At 56.2% G+C, this 20,254-nt stretch overlaps 1 protein-coding gene across 1 annotated transcript; it reads right to left on the bottom strand.

Moving 5' to 3' along the window:
• Window positions 1-13,697: 13,697 nt before the first annotated feature.
• On the bottom strand, window positions 13,698-14,210 carry LOC141022609 (uncharacterized). The gene has a single exon (XM_073498874.1). The coding sequence runs from the start codon at window positions 14,208-14,210 to the stop codon at window positions 13,698-13,700; it is 513 nt and encodes a 170-aa protein (XP_073354975.1).
• Between the last annotated feature and the right edge of the window lie 6,044 nt (window positions 14,211-20,254).

The raw sequence follows: 20,254 nt of genomic DNA, 5'->3' as shown, positions 1-20,254 counted from the left end.
AGGTGGAGCGGCTGAAGGTGGATGCCGTTAGGCGTTGGAGGCCCACCAGGTGGAGCTGGGCCAGCTGGCGGATGAGCACGGGAAGATGATCGTCGAGAAGGACGTTGAGCTGAAGGCGGCCGCCAAAAAGAGCGCTAGGCTCGAGAAGGACCTTGAGACCCGCGGCCATGCGTGAGCCCTCCAGCGGAACGGTATGTTGTGTGAAGCGCAACATCTCGACGAGCTCCTCCTCTGTAAGTGTTTCTTCGACTGTCCTGCCGGTTGGCCAGCCGGCTGAACCGTTGCATAGTTGACTGATTCCCTTCTTCCCTGCGCCAGGGGCCTTCCCGAAAACGCATAAATCTGTGGAGGCGGCTATGTCCATGCACCGGTCCCTCCTGGTGGGTGTGGGTGCCACGGTTGACCCGCACGCCGCCTGGACCTTCTCGGAGCTCATGCTCGCCGCCGAAGCCCGTCTGAAGGCCCTTGACGAGCAGATGTGGAGGCTGTTCGCGGCCGGGTTGGGCATGACAGCCACCCTCTGGCCGGAGGCGGTGGCGCCCAACATCGTCACGTGGCTGGCGCACTGGCTGGAGGCCTACGCGACACGACTCCATGCATGGTGAGTATCTGCAGCTCGTGCCGACACGGATTTAGGCCTGAGCTTCGCCATGTCTTGGTACACGGCCCTGGACCTGGACCAACTGGCGGCCTAGCGAGCCGGCGCGAAGGTCGACTTGGAGGCGCGAGCATGCCGGATCGCCGGACGAGCCAACTACCTTGCCTCGTTCATCGTGCATGACGAGTTCAACGCGGAGTGCACGGAGGATGGTGAAGAGCTTCCGCCCGATGAACCGGAGGACAGCTCTGATGAGACGGGGGCCTAGGCGGACGACGAGGCCGCGTTGGGTGACACCGGCGCTTTGGTGGAGCCGGCGCAAGCCGAAGCCAGCATGACGACCGGAGCCGGCGATCACGGGGGCCGATGCGGCTGCCGCGTGAAGTCATCCTGCCTTTATCTTTCTGAAATTTGTTAAGTAGCAGGTACACCCACTGGAGGTGTAGTGGAATGTAATGAACTCCGGTCGTGGGCCTTTTGTTATGTAAATATTTCGCGGATGTTTATGCTTTTTCTTTTTGTCCTTAGGCCTTTTCTCGTTTGCCTCCTACTTGGGCCTCCCTCCCGCTAGTCGAACAACCGAGTGCCAATCTGTGACAAGGAGTTCGGCCTTGGGAAGGGACGCACAATACTTAGGCTTTCTCAGATGTTGAGCACGAGCAAAACACCCACTGGGTCGACTGGCGGCAGCTGTCGAAGTCGGTCGTGCGACAACTTAATGCGGTGGTGCCGGATGGACCGATCTGGCCGATCCAACTTAGCATATCTCCACGTGCTGGCGCGTTTGGCCTGTGGTTCTTGCCAGCTGATAGCCGGAGCCGGTCTGTGGCTTAGGGCAAAGAGGAGGGCCTTGGCGATTCAGACACGCCGAAATGGACTAAGGGGGACGACAGGGTGCAGTCGAGCCAGATGAACCGACCCGGAGGGAGAGGGTAAAGTCATGAAGGTGTGCGGGACATGGTACTTGATAGAAAAGGTGGCCCCCTGAGTGTCGTTCGTGGGACCTGCTGCTTTCATTGAACTCAAAAGGTAGCGATACATACATGCATACAGCTAACTGTAAAACAGGCAGAGGAGCTCCACGTTCCAGGGCCTTCTTGTCTCTTCGCCGGCTGTGCCTCTCTTGCGTGTGTCTCTCTTTGCCGGATGTGTTGCGGTCGCATAGAGCTTTGCTCATGATGAAGGGGCCCTCCCATGGGGAGGCCAATTTGTGCTGGCCGACTTGCTGCTGGACGAGCCGAAGTACGAGGCTGCCCTCGCGTAATGCGATGGGCTTGATCTTCTTGTTGTGGTAGTGCCGTAGGCTTTGCTAGTAGATGGCCAATCGACTGAGGACCAACAGGCACGCCTCCTCGAGCAGGTCGACGCCGTCCTCGTGAGCTTCCTTGGCTTCCGCCTCTATGTACATGGTGACCCGCGGCGAGTCGAACTCTATGTCGATGGGGATGACGGCTTCGGCTCCGTAGACGAGGGTTGAACCTGGTCGACCGGTTGGGCGTCGCCCGGAGACTCCAAAGGATGGCTGGCAGCTCATCGAGCCAGCTGCCGGGTGAACGCATGAGGGGCTCGATGAGTCGCGGCTTGATGCCAGACAGGATCAGGCCGTTGGCCCGCTCGACCTGTCCGTTGGACTGGGGATTTACGACGGAGACCAAGTCGAGACGGATGCCGGATACTGTCGGTGTTCTGAGAACAACGGTACCCAGACTTACCTACCTTCGGCCCACAGCGTGGCTCCCTCGACGGCCTGGTACGGCCCATCTGGGGGACCGCCAAGAAAAGACCTTCGCGAGGGGCCAGGCCTCGCGAGGTGGACGACACTAAGACCTCTCGAGGGAGCGGCCTCCCTAGGTCGCCTCCTGAGGAGCGGAGATTTCTATGTAGGTACCCAGCCTCATGAGGCTGCGATGACGTGAGCCATGACGACCAAGCCAGGCAGGCACCAGCGGGCGCAGAGGAGGAAGTTTCCTCTTTGGTGCTAAGGAGGCAAGGACAGACGTGGGTTCCCGAGGAATCTCCCAAAGGTTTCCATTCCGGTACTACAAGACCAAGACCATAGGCTTGGCAGGACGGACGTCATCACCGATCCCACCATTGCATCATGACCAGAAGCTTTGCAGGTGAAGACCACCTTTCATCAGGATAAGATGTACTACTTGTCCCCTTTCAAATTGGCTGTTGTGGGATCCCTTCCCGCCTAAGTTTTGGGGGAAGAGGACCAAGGCCACTATGAATATAGGCTAGCCACCACCATAGAGAATGATCCAAACCCTTTCCACCCTCACCAGAGCAGCCCTCGCGAGGTTGTTCATCCACTGTACTAGTTCATCCTCAGCCCCTCGTGAGGCCAATCCACCACAAAGCAGGAGTAGGGTTTTACACCGCAAGGTGGCCCGAACCTGGGTAAACTGCCGTGTTCATCTTCTTCCTTGTTCACACGAATCCAGCTAGGCTAGGCTGTGGGGCAACGAGCTTGAGGCTTGAGGGGTTATTCTTCGCACACGCCCCAGAGTTCGAACATTCTTGGGTCCGCGGAGCCGTGAATCCGAAATTTGGCACGCTAGGTAGGGGTGTGTCGAAATCTGCCCCTCCGTCGACCACGCCTCACCCTCGCCTTGTGGCCCCCCATGGCGGGCGCGACCCTGCAGACGTGGCCGCCCGAGGCATACGGGAGTGCCGCGGGTTACCCGACTTTCACCCCCGATCTGCAACGAGTGCAGTGGCCCGCGAAGTTCAGGCCAACATTGCGCCCGCAATACGACAGCGTCGGGACCCCGAAGGGTTCCTCCGGTCATACGCGCAGGCCATTGAGGTGGCGGGCGGCGATGATAAGGCCAAGGCAAACTGGTTTCCCCTCGCCCTCACGGAGGCTCCTCGATCCTGGCTCCGCGGCCTCCCGCGCACCTCGATCTCTTCTTGGGAGGAACTCTGCGACCAGTTCGTCACGCGCTTCGTGGCTCCAGCGCCCCACGCAGTCGCATGAATCATCGGCGGATCGTAGGCGCCTGCGTTTTGCCGCCACATCAAGCAGCTTCTCTATCAGCAAGGTGTCGCCCGGCCACAATGCGGGGCGGCGCAGGGCCGGGCCGGGCCTGGGCTCGCCATCACCTTCGATTCCGGAGATCAACCCAAGGCCATGACCGCGGCGGGTGCCCTCCCCATGATGTGTACTCCCACCATCAGCAACGCCGCGGTGACCAAGACGCTCATCGATGGAGGCGCCGGCCTGAACGTCCTCTCGATGGAAACCTTCGATTTGCTTCAAGTGCCGTACGATCAGCTACTCCCCACCCGGCCTTTCTCGGGGGTGGTTAAGGGCTCTGCCACTCCCCTGGGGTAGATATGCCTCCCCGTCACCTTCGGCACGCGCGACAACTACCACACCGAGCTCATCATCTTCGACGTTGCCCACATTAGCCTCCCGTACAACGCCATCCTGGGTATCCGGCCCTCGCCAAGTTCATGGCAGCTACCCATCCGGGCTACAACATCGTCAAGATGCCGGGCAGTAGCGGCATCACCACGGTGGTCGGAGATGTGAAGGATGCGATCCGGGCCCTCAAGCTTGTCTACAGGGCCGCAGCCGCTTCGTGCCCTGCCACCACGGACTCCGTGGTGGCTCAAGTGGCCACGCCCATGAAGAAGAAGAAGTTGTTTTCCCAGGACCGGGCCGAGACGAAGTAGGTGCCTGTCGACACCGGGGGCTAGAGCCCCACCTTCACCATTGGTGCGGGTCTTCCTCCAGACCAGGAGGAGGTGCTGGTTGCTTTCCTAAGGGCCAACAAAGATGTATTTGCGTGGGAAGCGTCGGACTTGGTCGGTGTCCCGAGGGAGGTTATTGAGCATCACCTGATGGTGTGCCCTGGTGCGCGCCTGGTAAAGCAAAAAGCGCGGCGTCAGGCACAAGAGAAGCAGGCATTCATCGTCCAGGAGGTCGGCAAGCTCCAAGAGGCCGGCGTCATCTGGGAGGTGCGGCACCCGGATTGGTTGGCGAATCCTGTGATCGTCCCCAAGAAAGGCGGGAAGGAGCGCATGTGCGTCGACTTCACCAGCCTGAACAAGGCCTGCCCCCGGGATCCTTTCCCGCTCCCGCGTATCGATCAGATCATGGACTCCACCGCCGAGTGTGATTTGTTGTGCTTCTTGGATGCTTTCTCTAGATATCATCAAATCAAAATGGTGATAGAGGGCACCGAGAAGACAGCCTTCATCTCCCCCTGCGGTGTGTACTGCTACAATTGCATGCCCTTTGGGTTGCGGAACGCTAGCGCCACTTTCCTTGGGCCGCAGTTGGGTGCAACGCAGAGGCATATGTCAACGACATCATGGTCAAGTCGAGGGAAGCGAGGACCCTGATCAAAGACCTAGAATAAACATTCGCTAGCCTGCATATCATCAACCTGAAGCTCAGTCCTGAGAAGTGTGTGTTCGGGGTCCCGCCCGGCAAGCTGTTGGGTTTGTTGGTGTCGCACAGAGGGATCGAAGCCAACCCCGAGAAGGTCAAGGCAATAGAGAGGATGAGCCCACCTCATACCCTCAAGGATATGCAGAAGCTCATAGGGTGTGTGACCTCCTTGGGGCGCTTCATTTCCAAGCTTGGCGAGCGCGCCCTCCCTTTGTTCAAGCTGATGAAGAAGAAGGGCCCGTTCGATTGGACCCCGGAAGCTGAGGCGGCCTTCGAAGACCTCAAGCGATACATCACGAGCCCGCCTGTCATAGCGGTGCCTTGTCCATGCGAGCCCCTGGTGCTGTACTTGGTGGCCACCCCTACTCGGCCAGCACGGCGCTCGTGGCAGTCAGGGAAGGACCCGCCGACGCGGGTTCGAAGCAAGGTCGCTTGCGAGAATCCGCACAACCTTCGCTGCCCCAGGGCGGCACTCCCGAGGGTCTCGTCGCTTCACCGACCCCCGAGCCTCACGAGCCCCTCGAGCCCCCCGCAGAGCAAGACATCTCTGACACCTCGCCCCTCGTCGAGCATCCGGTGTACTTCATTAGCATGGTGTTATGCGATGCACGCGCGCGCTATCCCATGCAGCAGAAGCTTCTTCTCGCGCTCCTCGTCGCCTCTAGGAAGCTGCGTCACTATTTCCAAGGCCACCCCATCAAGGTCATATCAGCATATTCCCTGGAGAAGATATTGCGCAGCTCCAACGCCGTGGGAAGGGTTGCGGAATGGAACATTGAGTTGCAGGCCTTCCAACCGGAGTTCAGCACGACTAGGGTCATCAAGGCGGTGGCCCTGGCCGATTTCGTGGTGGAATGAACGGACACTCTGGATCGTGGGCTGGACAAGGGCCAGTCCCTCATGCCCGGTGACGAGGCACCCGAGTGTCATGCACTTTGACGGCGCTTTCGCGCGGCAGGGTGCGGGGGCTGGAGTCGAGCTCATCTCAGCAACCGAGGACATGCTCTACTATGTTGTGCAGCTTTGCTTCCAGCGCGGCGAGAAGGTCCCCAACAACATCGCAGACTACGAGGGCTTGATTGCTGGCCTCAAGGCCGCGGCCGCCTTGGGGATCAAGCGCCTCACCATCAAGGGAGACTCCAACTCCTCGTCAACTTCTCCAACAAAGAGTACAAGCCAAAGGACGAGCACATGGAGGCTTACCTAGAAGAGGTACGTAAAATTGAAAAGTGCTTCCTAGGCTTGGAATTGCAGCACGTCCCGCGGGGCGAGAACAAGGAAGCAGATGACATAGCTAAGAGGGCGTCTCACCGCGAGCCCTAGAGGCCCGGCGTTTTTGAGGAGAGGCTCCACAAGCCGCCAGTGCCCCCCTGACCGCGGGCTCGGCGTTGCTCAGGGAGGAGCTACCACCGGCCCCGGTGTCAGGAGCCCTGGCTTGTGGCCCGACCTCAGGAGCCCGCTTATTCCTTGCGCTGGAGCCTCAGGCAGGTTGCTGGTGTTGGGGAACGTAGTAATTAAAAAAAATTCCTACGATCACACAAAATCTATCTAGAAGAGGCATAGCAACGAGACAGGAGAGTGTGTCCACGGTGTCCACGTACCCTCATAGACCGAAAGCGGAAGCGTTTAGTAACCCGGTTGATGTAGTCGAACGTCTTCACGATCCAACCGATCCAAGTACCGAACGTACGACACCTCCGCGCTCAGCACACGTTCAGCTTGATGACGTCCCTCGAGCTCTTGATCCAGTTGAGGACGAGGGAGAGTTCTGTCAGCACGACGGCATGGCGACGGTGATGATGAAGTTACCGGCGCAAGGCTTCGCCTAAGCACTACGACGATATGACCGAGGTGTGTAACTGTGGAGGGGGGCACCACACACGGCTAAGAGATTGTCTGTTGTACCTTTGGGGTGCCCCCTGCCCACGTACATAAAGGAGGGAGGGAGAGAGGCTGGCCCCCTAGGGGCGCTCCAAGAGTATGGAGTCCTACTAGGACTTCCAAGTCCTAGTACGAATCATTTTTCCTTTTCGGAGCAGGAGAGAAGGAAAGAGGGAAAGAGAGAGGGAGTAGAAAAGGGCAAGGGGGCGCACCCCCTTCCCCAAGTCCAATTCGGCCCCATGGGGGGGGGGGCGCCACGTCCCCTTTGGCCTGCCTCCTCCTTTCCCGTATGGCCCGATAAGGCCCATTACTTCTCCCGGTGAATTCCCGTAACTCCCCGGTACTCTGAAAAATACCTGAATCACTCGGAACCTTTCCGATGTCCGAATATAGCCTTCCAATATATGAATCTTTACCTATCGACCATTTCGAGACTCCTCGTCATGTCCATGATCTCATCCAGGACTCCGAACAAACTTTGGTCATCAAATCACATAACTCATAATACAAATCGTCATCGAACGTTAAGCGTGCGGACCCTACGGGTTCGATAACTATGTAGACATGACCGAGACACATCTCCGGTCAATAACCAATAGCGGAACCTGGATGCTCATATTGGCTCCTACATATTCTACGTAGATCTTTATCGGTCAAACTGCATAACAACATACGTCATTCCCTTTGTCATCGGTATGTTACTTGCCCGAGATTCAATCGTCGGTATCCTCATACCTAGTTCAATCTCGTTACCGGCAAGTCTCTTTACTCGTTCCGTAATGCATCATCCTGCAACTAACTCATTAGTCACATTGCTTGCAAGGATTATAGTGATGTGCATTACAGAGAGGGCCCAGAGATACCTCTCCGATACATGGAGTGACAAATCCTAATTTTGATCTATGCCAACTCAACAAACACCTTCGAAGACACCTGTAGAGAATCTTTATAATCACCCAGTCACGTTGTGACATTTGATAGCACACAAGGTGTTCCTCCGGTATTCGGGTGTTGCATAATCTCATAGTCAGAGGAACATGTATAAGTCATGAAGGAAGCAATAGCAATAAAACTAAACGATCATTATGCTAAGCTAACGGATGGGTCTTGTCCATCACATCATTCTCCTAGTGATGTGATCCTGTTAATAAAATGACAACACATATATATGGTCAGGAAACATAACCATTTTTGACAAACAAGCTAGTCAAGTAGAGGCATACTAGGAACACTCTATTTTTGTCTATGTATTCACACATGTACTAAGTTTCCGGTTAATACAATTGTAGCATGAATAATGAACATTTATCATGATATAAGGAAATAAATAATAACTTTATTATTGCCTCTAGGGCATATCCTTCAGCTGGACCGAGGAGTTCAAGGCGTACCTACTCCGCGGCACCTTGCCAGAGAAAGAGGATGATGCGGAGCGGGTGGTCTGCTAGGTCACTGCCTATTGCTTGCAGGACGGCGAGCTGTACCGGCGACGCCCCAACGACGTCTCACTGCGGTGCATATCCGAAGAACAGGGGCGCAAGTTGCTGGCCGATATCCATGGCGGGGATTGTGGGCATCACTCCTCACCATGCACCCTCGTGGACAAGGTGTTCTGTAGCGGCTTCTACTGGCTGACGACGCTCAGCGATGCCACCGAGCTGGTACGATCCTGCGAGGCCTGCCAGTTCCACGCCAAGCAGATTCACCAGCTCGCGCAAGGTCTCCAGACCATCCCTCTCTCATGGCCGTTCGCGGTCTGGGGGTTGGATATCCTGGGCCCTTTCCCTCGAGCAGCCGGCGGATACCGCTACCTCTACGTCGCCATCCACAAGTTCACCAAGTGGGCGGAGGTGGAACCCATACGTACCATCCCTGCTGGCTCGGCCGTCAAGTTCATCAAGGGTCTCGTGAGCCGTTTTGGTGTGACCAATCGTGTCATTACAGACAATGGTTCCCAGTTCACGAGCAACCTCTTCAGGACGTATTGCGCTAACCTTAGAACGCAGATATGCTACGCTTCGGTGGCGCACCCACGGAGCAATGGCCAGGCCGAGCGTGCTAACGCGGAGGTCTTGTGGGGCCTCAAGACAAGGAGCTTCAAGAAGAAGCTCGAGGCCTGCGGCAGGGGTTGGCTCGTTGAGCTTCAGTCTGTGTTGTGGTCTATCCGTACCACCGCGACTAAGCCCACCAGAGAGATCCCGTTCTTCCTCGTCTACAGAGCCGAGGCGGTCCTCCCTCACGAGGTCAGGCATCGCTCCCCGTGGGTCCTAGCGTTCGACGAGGCGCGTCAGGATGCCTCGCGGGGGACAGACCTCGTGCTCGGGGAGGAAGCCCGTCGCCAGGCCTCGCTCGGTGCAGCGAGGTACCAGGAGGCGCTGCGACGTTACCACTACTGCAGTGTCCGCTTCTGGACCCTCGAGGTGGGTGACCTCATCCTGAGGCGGGTGCTTTCCAGGGAGGGCCTTCACAAGCTCTCGCCCATGTGGGAGGTCCGTTCAGGGTCACCTGCGTCTAAAGGCCTGGTGCCGTACACTTGGAGATGCAGGACGGGGTCCCCATCCAGAATGTCTAGAACATCCAGCACCTTCAGAGGTTCTACCTGTGACACTCTCATGTAATAATGAGTGGGGATGTACACGCCATGGAGTCTCCTGAGCATCGCCCCTGGGCCTCACGGGGGCTCCCACCCACGCCCAAGTGGAAGCCCCATGCTCCGCGCTGGCGGACGACACGGACAATCAGCGACTATGCCCATGCGTAGTGGAAGCCCCATGCTCCGCGCAGGCGGGAAGACTAGAAGACTAGCATAGGTGCCGGACGCGGCTGTTCTCTTGCTTTGATCTTGTAACCCATTTGCTACTTCTTGGAATGAACTTGCAGTTCTCGCATTTTTGTTTGAAAAAGGGGGGAGTTGTCTGGTCTTTCTTCTTCCAGCGGTGTTTCTTCTCTTGAGTTTCGTCTTTAGGAAGTGCGGCGGCTGCCCGTGGCTCCCTCTATCGTGTCTCGGTAGCGGGGGCTGTTCACGGTGTATACGCCTGAACCGGCATGCCAGCAGGCCTGCTCGCGCAAACACCTTGCCAAGGCCTAGGAAAAATCCCCGCATGACGCTCTCGAGCGAGCCATTGGCCCATCAGCCTCAGGAGCGCTCACCTCCTGGCCTTGCTGGGTGTCATGCCCTAGCGCGCTAATGATGGTCACCTCGCCCGGGGGCTCCAGAGACCTACGCAAGTGGTGCTCCGGAGGCTCTGGACCCTCGTAGGTTCTCTGGAGGCATGTGGGTGGCTTACCGTTCAAGACTCCGGAGCCCGACAAGGGGCCTCCCTAGGTCGCTCTGGCACTTTAACCGCACCAACACCAGGAGAAGCTCCGGAGGATCCGGGGCGCGCCCCCACAAGAAGGTGACCCGCTAAGGGCCGCAAGCGCACCAAGCTAAGTTATTCTAATCACACCAGGCAGGAACCTTTCGATCAATGGTAATGCAATGTTGAGGTGCAAGCAAGAAACACTAACATAAAGGCGCAAGCGCCTCAGCTCATTCACGCCCCCGCGGGGCTCTTGCCAAATTCTTGATGCAGGAAATAAAAAAAGGGGTGAACCAAAAGAAGCGGCGTCCCGAGGGTCGCTGCTCCTGAGGGATGGCTCCGTCACCACCCATGCTTAGTCGGAGTCCTCCTCCTGCTTGACGGGGGCGCGGTGATGAGGCGGCTCGGCATCCTCCTGAGCGGGAGCAAGATGGCGTGGCGGCCTGCCGCCGTCCTGGGTCCAGGTGCAGCGACGAGGTGGCTTGTCGTAGTCGCAATCACTCGATCTCCCCCCAGAGGAGACGTCGTCGCTGCTGGAGGTGCGATGGCCAAGGGCAAGTTCACCGCCGAGGACGTCGCTGCCATGCCGGCCGTTCTCGTCCGAAGGGTGGTCGCCATCGTCGTCAGCTTCCGGGCAGCGCCCCAGGCGGCTGTCGTCCTTCCCGAAGACCCTGACGAAGAGCGTTGTCATCCCGTCGTACTTGAAGTGAAGGTTGCGCCTCCCCTCCAGACGGCGGGCGCGGGCAAGTGGCTGCCATCCGCGGGTCAGGAACACATGGGCGATGGAGTTGACCTCCACCTCCACCCATGAGGACTCGTTGCAGCAGTCGTCGGGTTGCAGCCATAGCCCAACGGGTCCTGCCGCCGGTAGCTCCTCTACGAAGGAGTTTGGAAGCAGAAGCCAAGTGCTTGGAGGGCCCTCCACCCGCACGACAAACTCGCGCGCCGAGTAGCTTGACCGGGCACGGCGGTCGGTTGGCCATGACACGCCCTCCCCCTTGGCCATGGCTGCTAGCGTCCCCGTGACCACCCTCGCGGGGGAGGCCCATTCCCTAGCTGTTGAAGTCGTTGCGACCCACCAGAGGCGGACGCCCGCGTCGCCGTGAAGACGTCGCCGGTACGGCCGTGGATTTGCAGGGATGACCACGCCCTCTCTTAGGCGGCGGCGCCTCCGGCCCGGCCTGAGGGGCCTTGCCTTTCTCTTCGGCCGAGAACCTCCTCGGTGGGGCCATGGTCACTTCGGCAAGATGGCGGCGCGACTGAGGCAGGAGAAGAGGAGATTGCAGACCAGAGGATGAGGACGGGCTGGGGGCTCTGCCTCCCTCCCCCTCTTATAGGTGGTCAAAGGCTAACCGGCACCCTTCCATGTTCCGAGTAATGATGGCGCTACTGCATGCACCAGGCAGTTATCAAGTCGGGGCAGTTGCCGAGACAACGTGGGGAAGCGGAGGCGTCCACATCCCGTCAAGCGCCGCGCATCAGACTGGCCCGTAGGGATTGGGGCCCGCGGCGCTTCACCCTTGCCCCTTGGATTCGCCCCGAAGCCAGCCCGAGCCCGCCTTGGGCCCAGGGGCTACTGCCGGCGTTCTGGGAACCAGGGTACCTAGACTTGCCTGCCTGCGGCCCACGGTGTGGCTCCCTCAACGGGCTGGTATGGCCCATCTGCAAGACCGCCAAGACAAGAGCCTCGCGAGGGGCCAGGCCTCGCGAGGTGGACGACACCAAGACCACTCAAGGGAGCGGCCTCCCCAGGTGGCCTCCCGAGGAGCGGAGATTTCTATGCAGGTACCCAGCCTCACGAGGCTGCGATGACGTGAGGCATGATGACCAAGTCTAGGCGGGCGCTAGCGGGCGCAGAGGAGGCAGTTTCCTATTTGGTGCTAAGGAAGGAAGGACAGACGTGGGTTCCCGAGGAATCTCCCAAAGGTTTCCATTCCGGTGCTACAAGACCAAGACCACAGGCTCGGCAAGACGTACGTCATCACTGAGCCCACTGCTGCGTCACGACCAGAAGCTTTGCAGGCGAAGACCACCTTTCGTTAGGATAAGATGTACTACTTGTCCCCTTTCAAATTGGCCATTGTGGGATCCCTTCCCGCCTAAGTTTTTGGGGAAGAGGACCAAGGCCACTATAAATATAGGCTAGCCACCACCGTAGAGAAGTATCCGAACCCTTTCCACCCTCACCAGAGCAGCCCTCGTGAGGTTGTTCGTCCACTGTACTAGTTCATCCTCAGCCCCTCGTGAGGCCAATCCACCACAAAGTAGGAGTAGGGTTTTACACCGCAAGGTGGCCCAAACCTGGTTAAACTATTGTGTTCATCTTCTTCCTTGTTGACGTGAATCGGGGTAGGCTAGGCTGTGGGGCGACGAGCTTGAGGCTTGAGGGGTTGATCTTCGCACATGCCCTAGTGTTTGAACCTTCTTGGGTTCGCGGAGCCCTGAATCCGACAGATACAGAGCAGTACTAAGCCAGCGCGCCCTTGGAGAAGTTGGTGTCATTGTCCGTGATGTTGTTGTGTGGGATGCCATAGCAAACTGCGATGTCTTTGATGAATTGGGCAGCCGTCGGCCCGTCGAGTTTCTTGATTGGTCGCACCTTGATCCATTTGGTGAACTTGTCGATGGCCACCAGCAAGTGTGGCATGCCGCCTTGGGCGGTCTTGAAGGGCCCCACCATGTAGAGCCCCCAGACGGCAAAGGGCCAGTTGAGCGGGATGGTCTGGAGGGCCGTAGCCGGCTGGTGGCTGCACTTGCTGAAGCGTTGGCAACCCTTACACTTTAGAACCAGCGATTCGGCATCTTTGAGGGTCGTGGGCCAGTAGAAGCCGTGGTGGAAAGCTTTGGCCACCTGGGACCTGGAGGCAGCATGGTGCCCGCTCTCGCCCTGGTGGATGTCGAGGAGGATATCTATGCCCTTGTCTTGTTCGACGTAGTGCTGGAAAATGTCCGTCGCACTACGCTTGACGAGCTCGTGGTTGATGATGTTGTAGGCAGAAGCTCGGCGCTGCACTTGCTGGGCCTTGGTTTCTTCCATGGGGAGCGCTTCGCTCTCTAGAAAGGCGAGGATTGGCTAGGGAAGGAGTCGTTGCCACTGTGAAGACGGCCACTTGGACGGGGTCTAGGGAGACGGCTTGTGAATCGGTGTCGGGAGCCCTCGGGACCGGGCCTGCAGCCCCCGAGCCTGAGCCGGCAGCCCCCGAGGCCGGGCCGGCAGCCCCGAGCTGGAACTGGCAGCCCTCGGGGCCGGACCGGGGTCTCTAGGGTTGGGCGGGGGAGCCGCGGGGTCATCCGGGACGAAGATGGGCTCGGAGTTCGGAGACGGCTTGATGGACGGCTTCTGCAGGTGCTCAAGGGAGACGCCGGATGGGATTGCTTGCCGGGATGAGCCTGCGTGTCGGCGGCGTCATTGTCCATGCGAGGGGGGGGGGGGGGCGTGGGGGAACTCACAGCCGTCGAAGCCGCCAGAAAGCTACTGGACTTGGAAGCGGTAGCTGGCCATGTTGGTGTCTCAGGCATCCCATTCGCTGGAGGCTTGCTGCACCACCAGGTCCGAGTCGCCGTAGCAGAGGATGCGTAGGATGCCGATCTCTTTGGCTAGCCCGAGGCCGTGCATAAGGGCTTCGTACTCGGCAAAGTTGTTGGAGGAGGCGAAGTGGATCTGCAGCGCGTACCGCAGCCGGTCACCCTTAGGAGAAGATAGCATGACGTCGGCTCCCAAGCCAGCTCGCATCTTGGAGCCGTCAAAGTGCATGCGCCAGTGTGTCGAGTTGGGCAGCGGCGGCAGATACTGGGTCTTTGTCCAGTCGACGAGGAAGTCGGGCAACGCCTGGGACTTGATGGTGGTGTGCGGCTCGTAGAAGATGGTGTGGCTGGCCAGCTTGATGGCCCACTTGGCCACCCGACTTGAGGCATCCCGGCAGCCCATGATCTCTCCTATGGGGGCCATGCTGACCACGGTGATGCTGTGCTCCTCGAAGTACTGCTTCAGCTTCTTGGTGTTGAGGTACACGCCATAGCACATCTTCTGGTAGTGGGGGTAGTTCTGCTTGGAGGCAGAGAGCACCTCGCTCAGGTAGTAGACCGGATGCTGGACCGGCTGGATCTTGCCATCTTTCGAATGCTCGACCACCAGCGCCATGCTGACCTTCCGTGAGGTGGTAGCGATGTAGAGCAGGAGCGGCTCCTTGTCGGTCGGTGCGGCCAAGATGGGCGCAATGGAGAGCATGTGCTTGAGATCCGGGAAAGCTTCGTCCGCCTAGTCGTTCCACTCAAACGATGACGGCTTCTTCGTCAGCTGATACAAGGGCAAGGCCCACTCGCCCAACCGGCTGAGAAACTAGCTGAGAGAGGCCAAGCAGCTGGTGAACTTCTGGACATTGCACAGTCGTGTTCGCTTGCGCATGCGCTCGATGGCCTTGATTTTCTCCAGGTTTGCCTCAATGCCACGGTCCAAGACGAGGAAACCGAGTAGCTGGCCGGCTGGCACACCGAACACGCACTTCTTTGGGTTGAGCTTGATCTAATACCGAGGCAGATTGGCGAAAGTTTCCTTGAGGTCGGCTAGGAGCGTGAGGTGTTGCTTGGTCTTCACCACGATGTCGTCTATGTAGACATGGATGTTACGGCCGAGTTGCTGCAGCAGACATTTCTGCAAGCAGCACTGGAAGATGGTGATGTGGTCTCCTATTACAGGTAGGGTCAAGGACCCATTATTTGGGACCCACATGGGGCCCATCACCATCATAGGTAGGTCCCTGGACCATACCAACATTCGGATGCATACATCAGGAGGTTCACTCGGACGGCTCTTCGGCACTCGGACGATCACATGTCATTTGGCGACGGACCACCACTCGGACACAGAGGACAAGAGGACGTCGTGGGAGCTGCAACGGTTGAGGAATCCTAAGTCATCCACTAAATAGAGTTATAGCTACCGTTACCTATAACTGCTGTAGTAGAGGCTCATTACACTAGTAACTGACTCATTCAATGACATTTATTGCCTCGGCGGCGTGGAAGACATGGGGCTACATCGCACTCTATATAAGCCGCACCCCACTCCATAGGCAGGCAGAGTTTCAATCTCTATAACTATACCCATCAAATCAAAACAAGCCTCAGGGCACGAGACGTAGGGCTTTTACCTCCACCGAGAGGGGCCTGAACTCGTTAAACACCGAGTATTACACCAACGTCGTAGCTAGTCTCTGCCCCTTACTCGTACCCCTAGTACTCATTGTTAGGATCGTAACCCTAACAGTTGGCGCCCACCATGGGGCTAGGCATCTAGCAAAATTTCATAGCGTAGGTGGATTTCTTCATCATCATGTCAGTCGGCGGTGAAATCCGTTTCGGGACGATATCCTTCATCGCCGACGACTCAGCATGGCTACGCGAAGCCCCGCTGGACATGGAGGTGTTGCCTGTCCGTGGCGTGACGCACTTCCGTGCTTCCTCGTACGGAGTCCTTCTCCGACAGCCCTCGGCTCCGTACGGAGTGGTTATCCATACCACCATAGCGCGTCGTCACAAGCGCTCCGGGCGTTCTGGTTGCAACGCTGGATCAAGCACGCTGTTGCCACCCAAACAGGAGAGGAACAAGTGGCAGCTATTGAGTTCGACGAGGCCGCCCTCGACCTCTCCAACGGATCACTCAACGATTCCTCAGAGGAGTCCGAGTCCGAAAGCCTAGAGTCAACCGCCGAGATTCTCATGGCGGATAAATCCGAGAACCACGTACCCCTAGGTTACACGGAGCCCAAAGATGGCCATGCGGGTACGTCCCACGTCAACACCGACGGCGGCTTTCCGGGCCATGAGCCGTATGTACCTCAAACTCTCACCCGGGAGCAGCGGGATGAGCTCTGCCGAAGAAACGAACACCTCCTAAACACCCCCATCACGGGGACGACCCCCGAGGCGTTGGTGGCAGCTATCGAGTTCGACGAGGCCGCCCTCGACCTCTCCAACGGATCACTCAACGATTCCTCAGAGGAGTCCGAGTCCGAAAGCCTAGAGTCAACCGCCGAGATTCTCATGGCGGATAAATCCGAGAACCACGTACCCCTAGGTTACACAGAGCCCAAAGATGGCCATGCGGGTACGTCCCACGTCAACACCGACGGCGGCTTTCCGGGCCATGAGCCGTATGTACCTCAAACTCTCACCCGGGAGCAGCGGGATGAGCTCTGCCGAAGAAACGAACACCTCCTAAACACCCCCATCACGGGGACGACCCCCGAGGCGTTGGCCATGGAGTCGACTCGTTTGGCCACCTTGGCCGAGCGCGATCACCTCGAGCGGCTTCAGAGGGAGCTGGACGAACACGAGCGTCGTCAACCCAGTTCCAGTCGGCATAAGCGCTGACTCTACTCGAGTGATCAGCCACGTAAGTATCAAGTCCTTAGTACTCCATTGCAAAATCTAGCAGCTGCCACTCGGATCACGGATTCCATCCAGCCCTCCAGCTCAACGGCCGGAGAGGGGATTCAGCAGATCCAGGCGCCTCCTAAAGACAACTTTGTCGCAGAATGCAGTGATCCACAGTGCATCAGTGCGCGCGGAAACCGTTCAGTCGGCACACGGCCCACTCGGCTCTGGCAGGCGCCGAGTCACTTCCTCCTCAAGAGACCACCACGAAGATCAGAGGCGCTATCGAGTAGAGTCGCCTTGGTGTCACAACGACTATGATCGTGCCATGATGCCTCCACCACGAGACGGCGCGTCCGGGCGCCTGCCCTACGATGACAGGCGTACACACGGCGACAATCGTAAGCCAAGTCCCACTCGTCATACGAGGGACACTCGAGACCCTCTGTTCAATGCGAGTTCCGTTCTCGCTCAGAGCTTTGTCTATAGGGGTCGTGCCCTACGAGAAGGCCAAGATCATGACATCCCGAGTGGTTCCATACCATCGGGCCCCGAGTGCTTCAGCCGTTACATACGAGCAGTAGAAATTCCCAATTACTTATGATTGGCCACGGGAATCAGCAAGTTCACCGGTGAGTCCAAGCATGAGATTTGGCTGGAAGATTACAGAGTGGCAGTCCAGATTGGGGCGGCAACGACAATGTAGCCATGAAACATTTGCCCCTGATGCTCGAGGGCTCAGCTCGGGCTTGGCTAACACAGCTCCTGCCAGGTAGCATATTCTACTAGGATGATCTGGCAAGAGTGTTCGTCAAAACTTTTGAAGGCAAATACAAAAGAGTAGGTGGTTTGGCCGAGTTGCAGCATTGTGTGCAGAAACAGAACGAGACTCTCCATGAGTATATCTAGCGGTGGACCACTCTGCACAGTATGGTGGAAAACGTTACTGAACACCAGGCGATCTGCGCCTTCAAGGCCGAAGTAAGATACCATGAGCTGAACATGAAGTTCGGCCGAACTGAGACCCCGACTCTCAGTCGGGCTATGGAGATAGCCAATCGGTATGCCAATGGTGAGGAGGAAGACCAACTGAGGAGCGGAAAAAGCTGAATAGGTGACGCTCATCAGTCGGAAAACAAGGGCAAGAAGCACAAGCACAAGGATGACGCTGGAGGGAGCGCTCACTACAAGAAAAAAACACTTTCGTGATGATACATGTATGTCACAGTAGGTCACGTTTTCTTTCATGCATGTATATCCATGACGATTTTATGATAGAATCAAGATAGTCATACCTCTGTTTTCGTAGAAGTGTTCCATGAAAATACCAAAATTATCATCACGGAAGTGTCCACTTCCATGACGATAAATCGCGCGTCATGGAAGTGTTTTCGTTAAGGGTAACCGACATGTGGCATCCACCGTAATGGGTCGGCGTTAAGCTATTGGGTTCTGGTTTGGATCCGATAACCCGTTAACAGCCCCGACCAATGGGAATTTTCCACGTGTAAAATTCTCATTCGCCAGATGATCCACGTGTCAGCTCATCGTTGGGATAGATGTCACCCTACAATGGACGGAAGATGCCTATGATATGTCGACACATGGCATAGCCCAACCATGGCCCATTTAAGATAAAATGGCCGGCCCAGCTAAAGGCCCGCCATATTTTTTCAAACACTAGTGGGTGATACGTCTCCAACGTATCTATAATTTTTGATTGTTCCATGCTGTTTTTTATCAATCTTGGATGTTTTATAATCATTTTATAGTCATTTTATATCATTTTTGGTACTAACCTATTGACATAGTGCCAAGTGCCAGTTGCTGTTTTTGCATGTTTTTTACATCGCAGTAAATCAATATCAGAGGGAGTCCAAATGCCACGAAACTTTACGGAGATTTTTTATGGACCAGAAGGAAGATATTGGGCCCTGGTTGCACCTGGGGGAGTCCCGAGGAGGGGAGAACCCACCAGGGCGCGCCAGGAGGCCCAGGCGCGCCCTGGTGGGTTTGCCCACCTCGGGTGCCCCCCGGACCGCCTCTTTGCTCTATAAATACCCCAAAAATCCCAGAACCCCAGGGGAGTCGACAAAATATTCATCCAGCCGCCGCAGAGTCTAGAACCACTAGATCCAATCTAGACACCATCTCGGATGGGGTTCACCACGACCATTAGTGCCTCTTCGATGATGTGTGAGTAGTTCTTTGTAGACCTCCGGGTCCGTAGTTAGTAGCTAGATGGCTTCCTCTCTCTCGCTGAATTCTCAATACAATGGTCTCTTGGAGATCCATATGATGTAACTCTTTTTGCGGTGTGTTTGTTGGGATCTGATGAACTTTGAGTTTATGATCAGTTATATCTTTTTATATCCATGAAAGTTATTTGAGTTTCTTTGATCTCTTATATGCATGATCTCTTATAGTCTCATATTTCTTCTCTGATATTTGGGTTTTGTTTGGACAACTTGATCTATTTGTCTTGCAATGGGAAGAGGTGCCCGGTAGTGGGCTCGATCTTACGGTGCTTGATCCCAGTGACAGAAAGGGAAACGACACGTATGTATCATTGCTACTAAGGATAAAACGATGGGGTCTATCTCTACATAGATAGATCTTGTCTACATCATGTCATCGTTCTTATTGCATTACTCTATTTCTCCATGAACTTAATACACTAGATGCATGCTGGATAGCGATCGATGTGTGGAGTTATAGTAGTAGATGCAGGAAGGAGTCGGTCTACTAATCTTGGACGTGATGCCTATGTAATGATCATTGCCTGGATATCGTCATAATTATTTGAAGTTCTATCAATTTCCCAACAGTAATTTGTTTACCCACCGTTCGCTATTTTTCTCGAGAGAAGCCACTAGTGAAACCTACGGCCCCGGGTCTTATTTCTCATATTTTCCGTTGCGATCTATTTTATTTGCTCTTTTTATTCAGATCTATTATACCAAAAATAAAAAATACTTTGCTGCACTTTATTTTATTTGTGATCTATTTATTCAATCTATTACAACTTTCTCCTGTTCACACGCCGTTTCTAGCGCCGTTACCCGAAAGGGATTGACAACCCCTTTAACACGTCGGGTTGCGAGGTGTTGTTATTTGTGTGCCGGGGCTGTTTACATTGTGTTGCATGTTTCTCCTACTGGTTCGATAACCTTAGTTTCATATCTGAGGGAAATACCTACCGCCGCTGTGCTGCATCATCCCTTCCTCTTTGGGGAAATACCGACGTAGCTTCAAGCGACATCAGTGGGCTGGCCCGTTAACAGCCTGCCATGTTTTGGGTCAAATTAAGGCCCATATCAGATCAGGCCCGTTCATAGCCTGTTGTGTTTTGGGCTAAATTACCGTCCATATCAGATCGGACCCGTTAATAGGCCACTGTTATTTTGGGCCCATTCTTAGCCGAGTTTGTATTTTAGCATGTTAAATGCCCGTTTACCAATTCAGCCCGATAATAGTTTCGGCCTGTTAGCGGCCCGTGGTGCATCTAGGCCTTTGTCGGCCCGGTTTCACTTTAGGCCTTTTAACGGCCCATGCAGAAACTAGGCTATCTCTTGTCTGAAGTAACTTTAGGCCTCTTAACACCCTGTAGTCTTCGTGGATAAATTTCAGCCCAACTAGCCTATCGGCATGTTAATGGCCCGTGTAACAGTTGGGCCTAATTACAGCCCGCGT

Source organism: Aegilops tauschii, chromosome 5 (assembly GCF_002575655.3).
Source record: "Aegilops tauschii subsp. strangulata cultivar AL8/78 chromosome 5, Aet v6.0, whole genome shotgun sequence".
NCBI classification, from domain to species: Eukaryota; Viridiplantae; Streptophyta; class Magnoliopsida; order Poales; family Poaceae; genus Aegilops; species Aegilops tauschii.
This window is presented reverse-complemented; position numbering and strand designations above follow the sequence as displayed.

Bases quoted from the DNA above. Each gene is read 5' to 3' on its own strand.
- LOC141022609 (XM_073498874.1), bottom strand. From the start codon at position 14,210: ATGTGCTATGGCGTGTACCTCAACACCAAGAAGCTGAAGCAGTACTTC.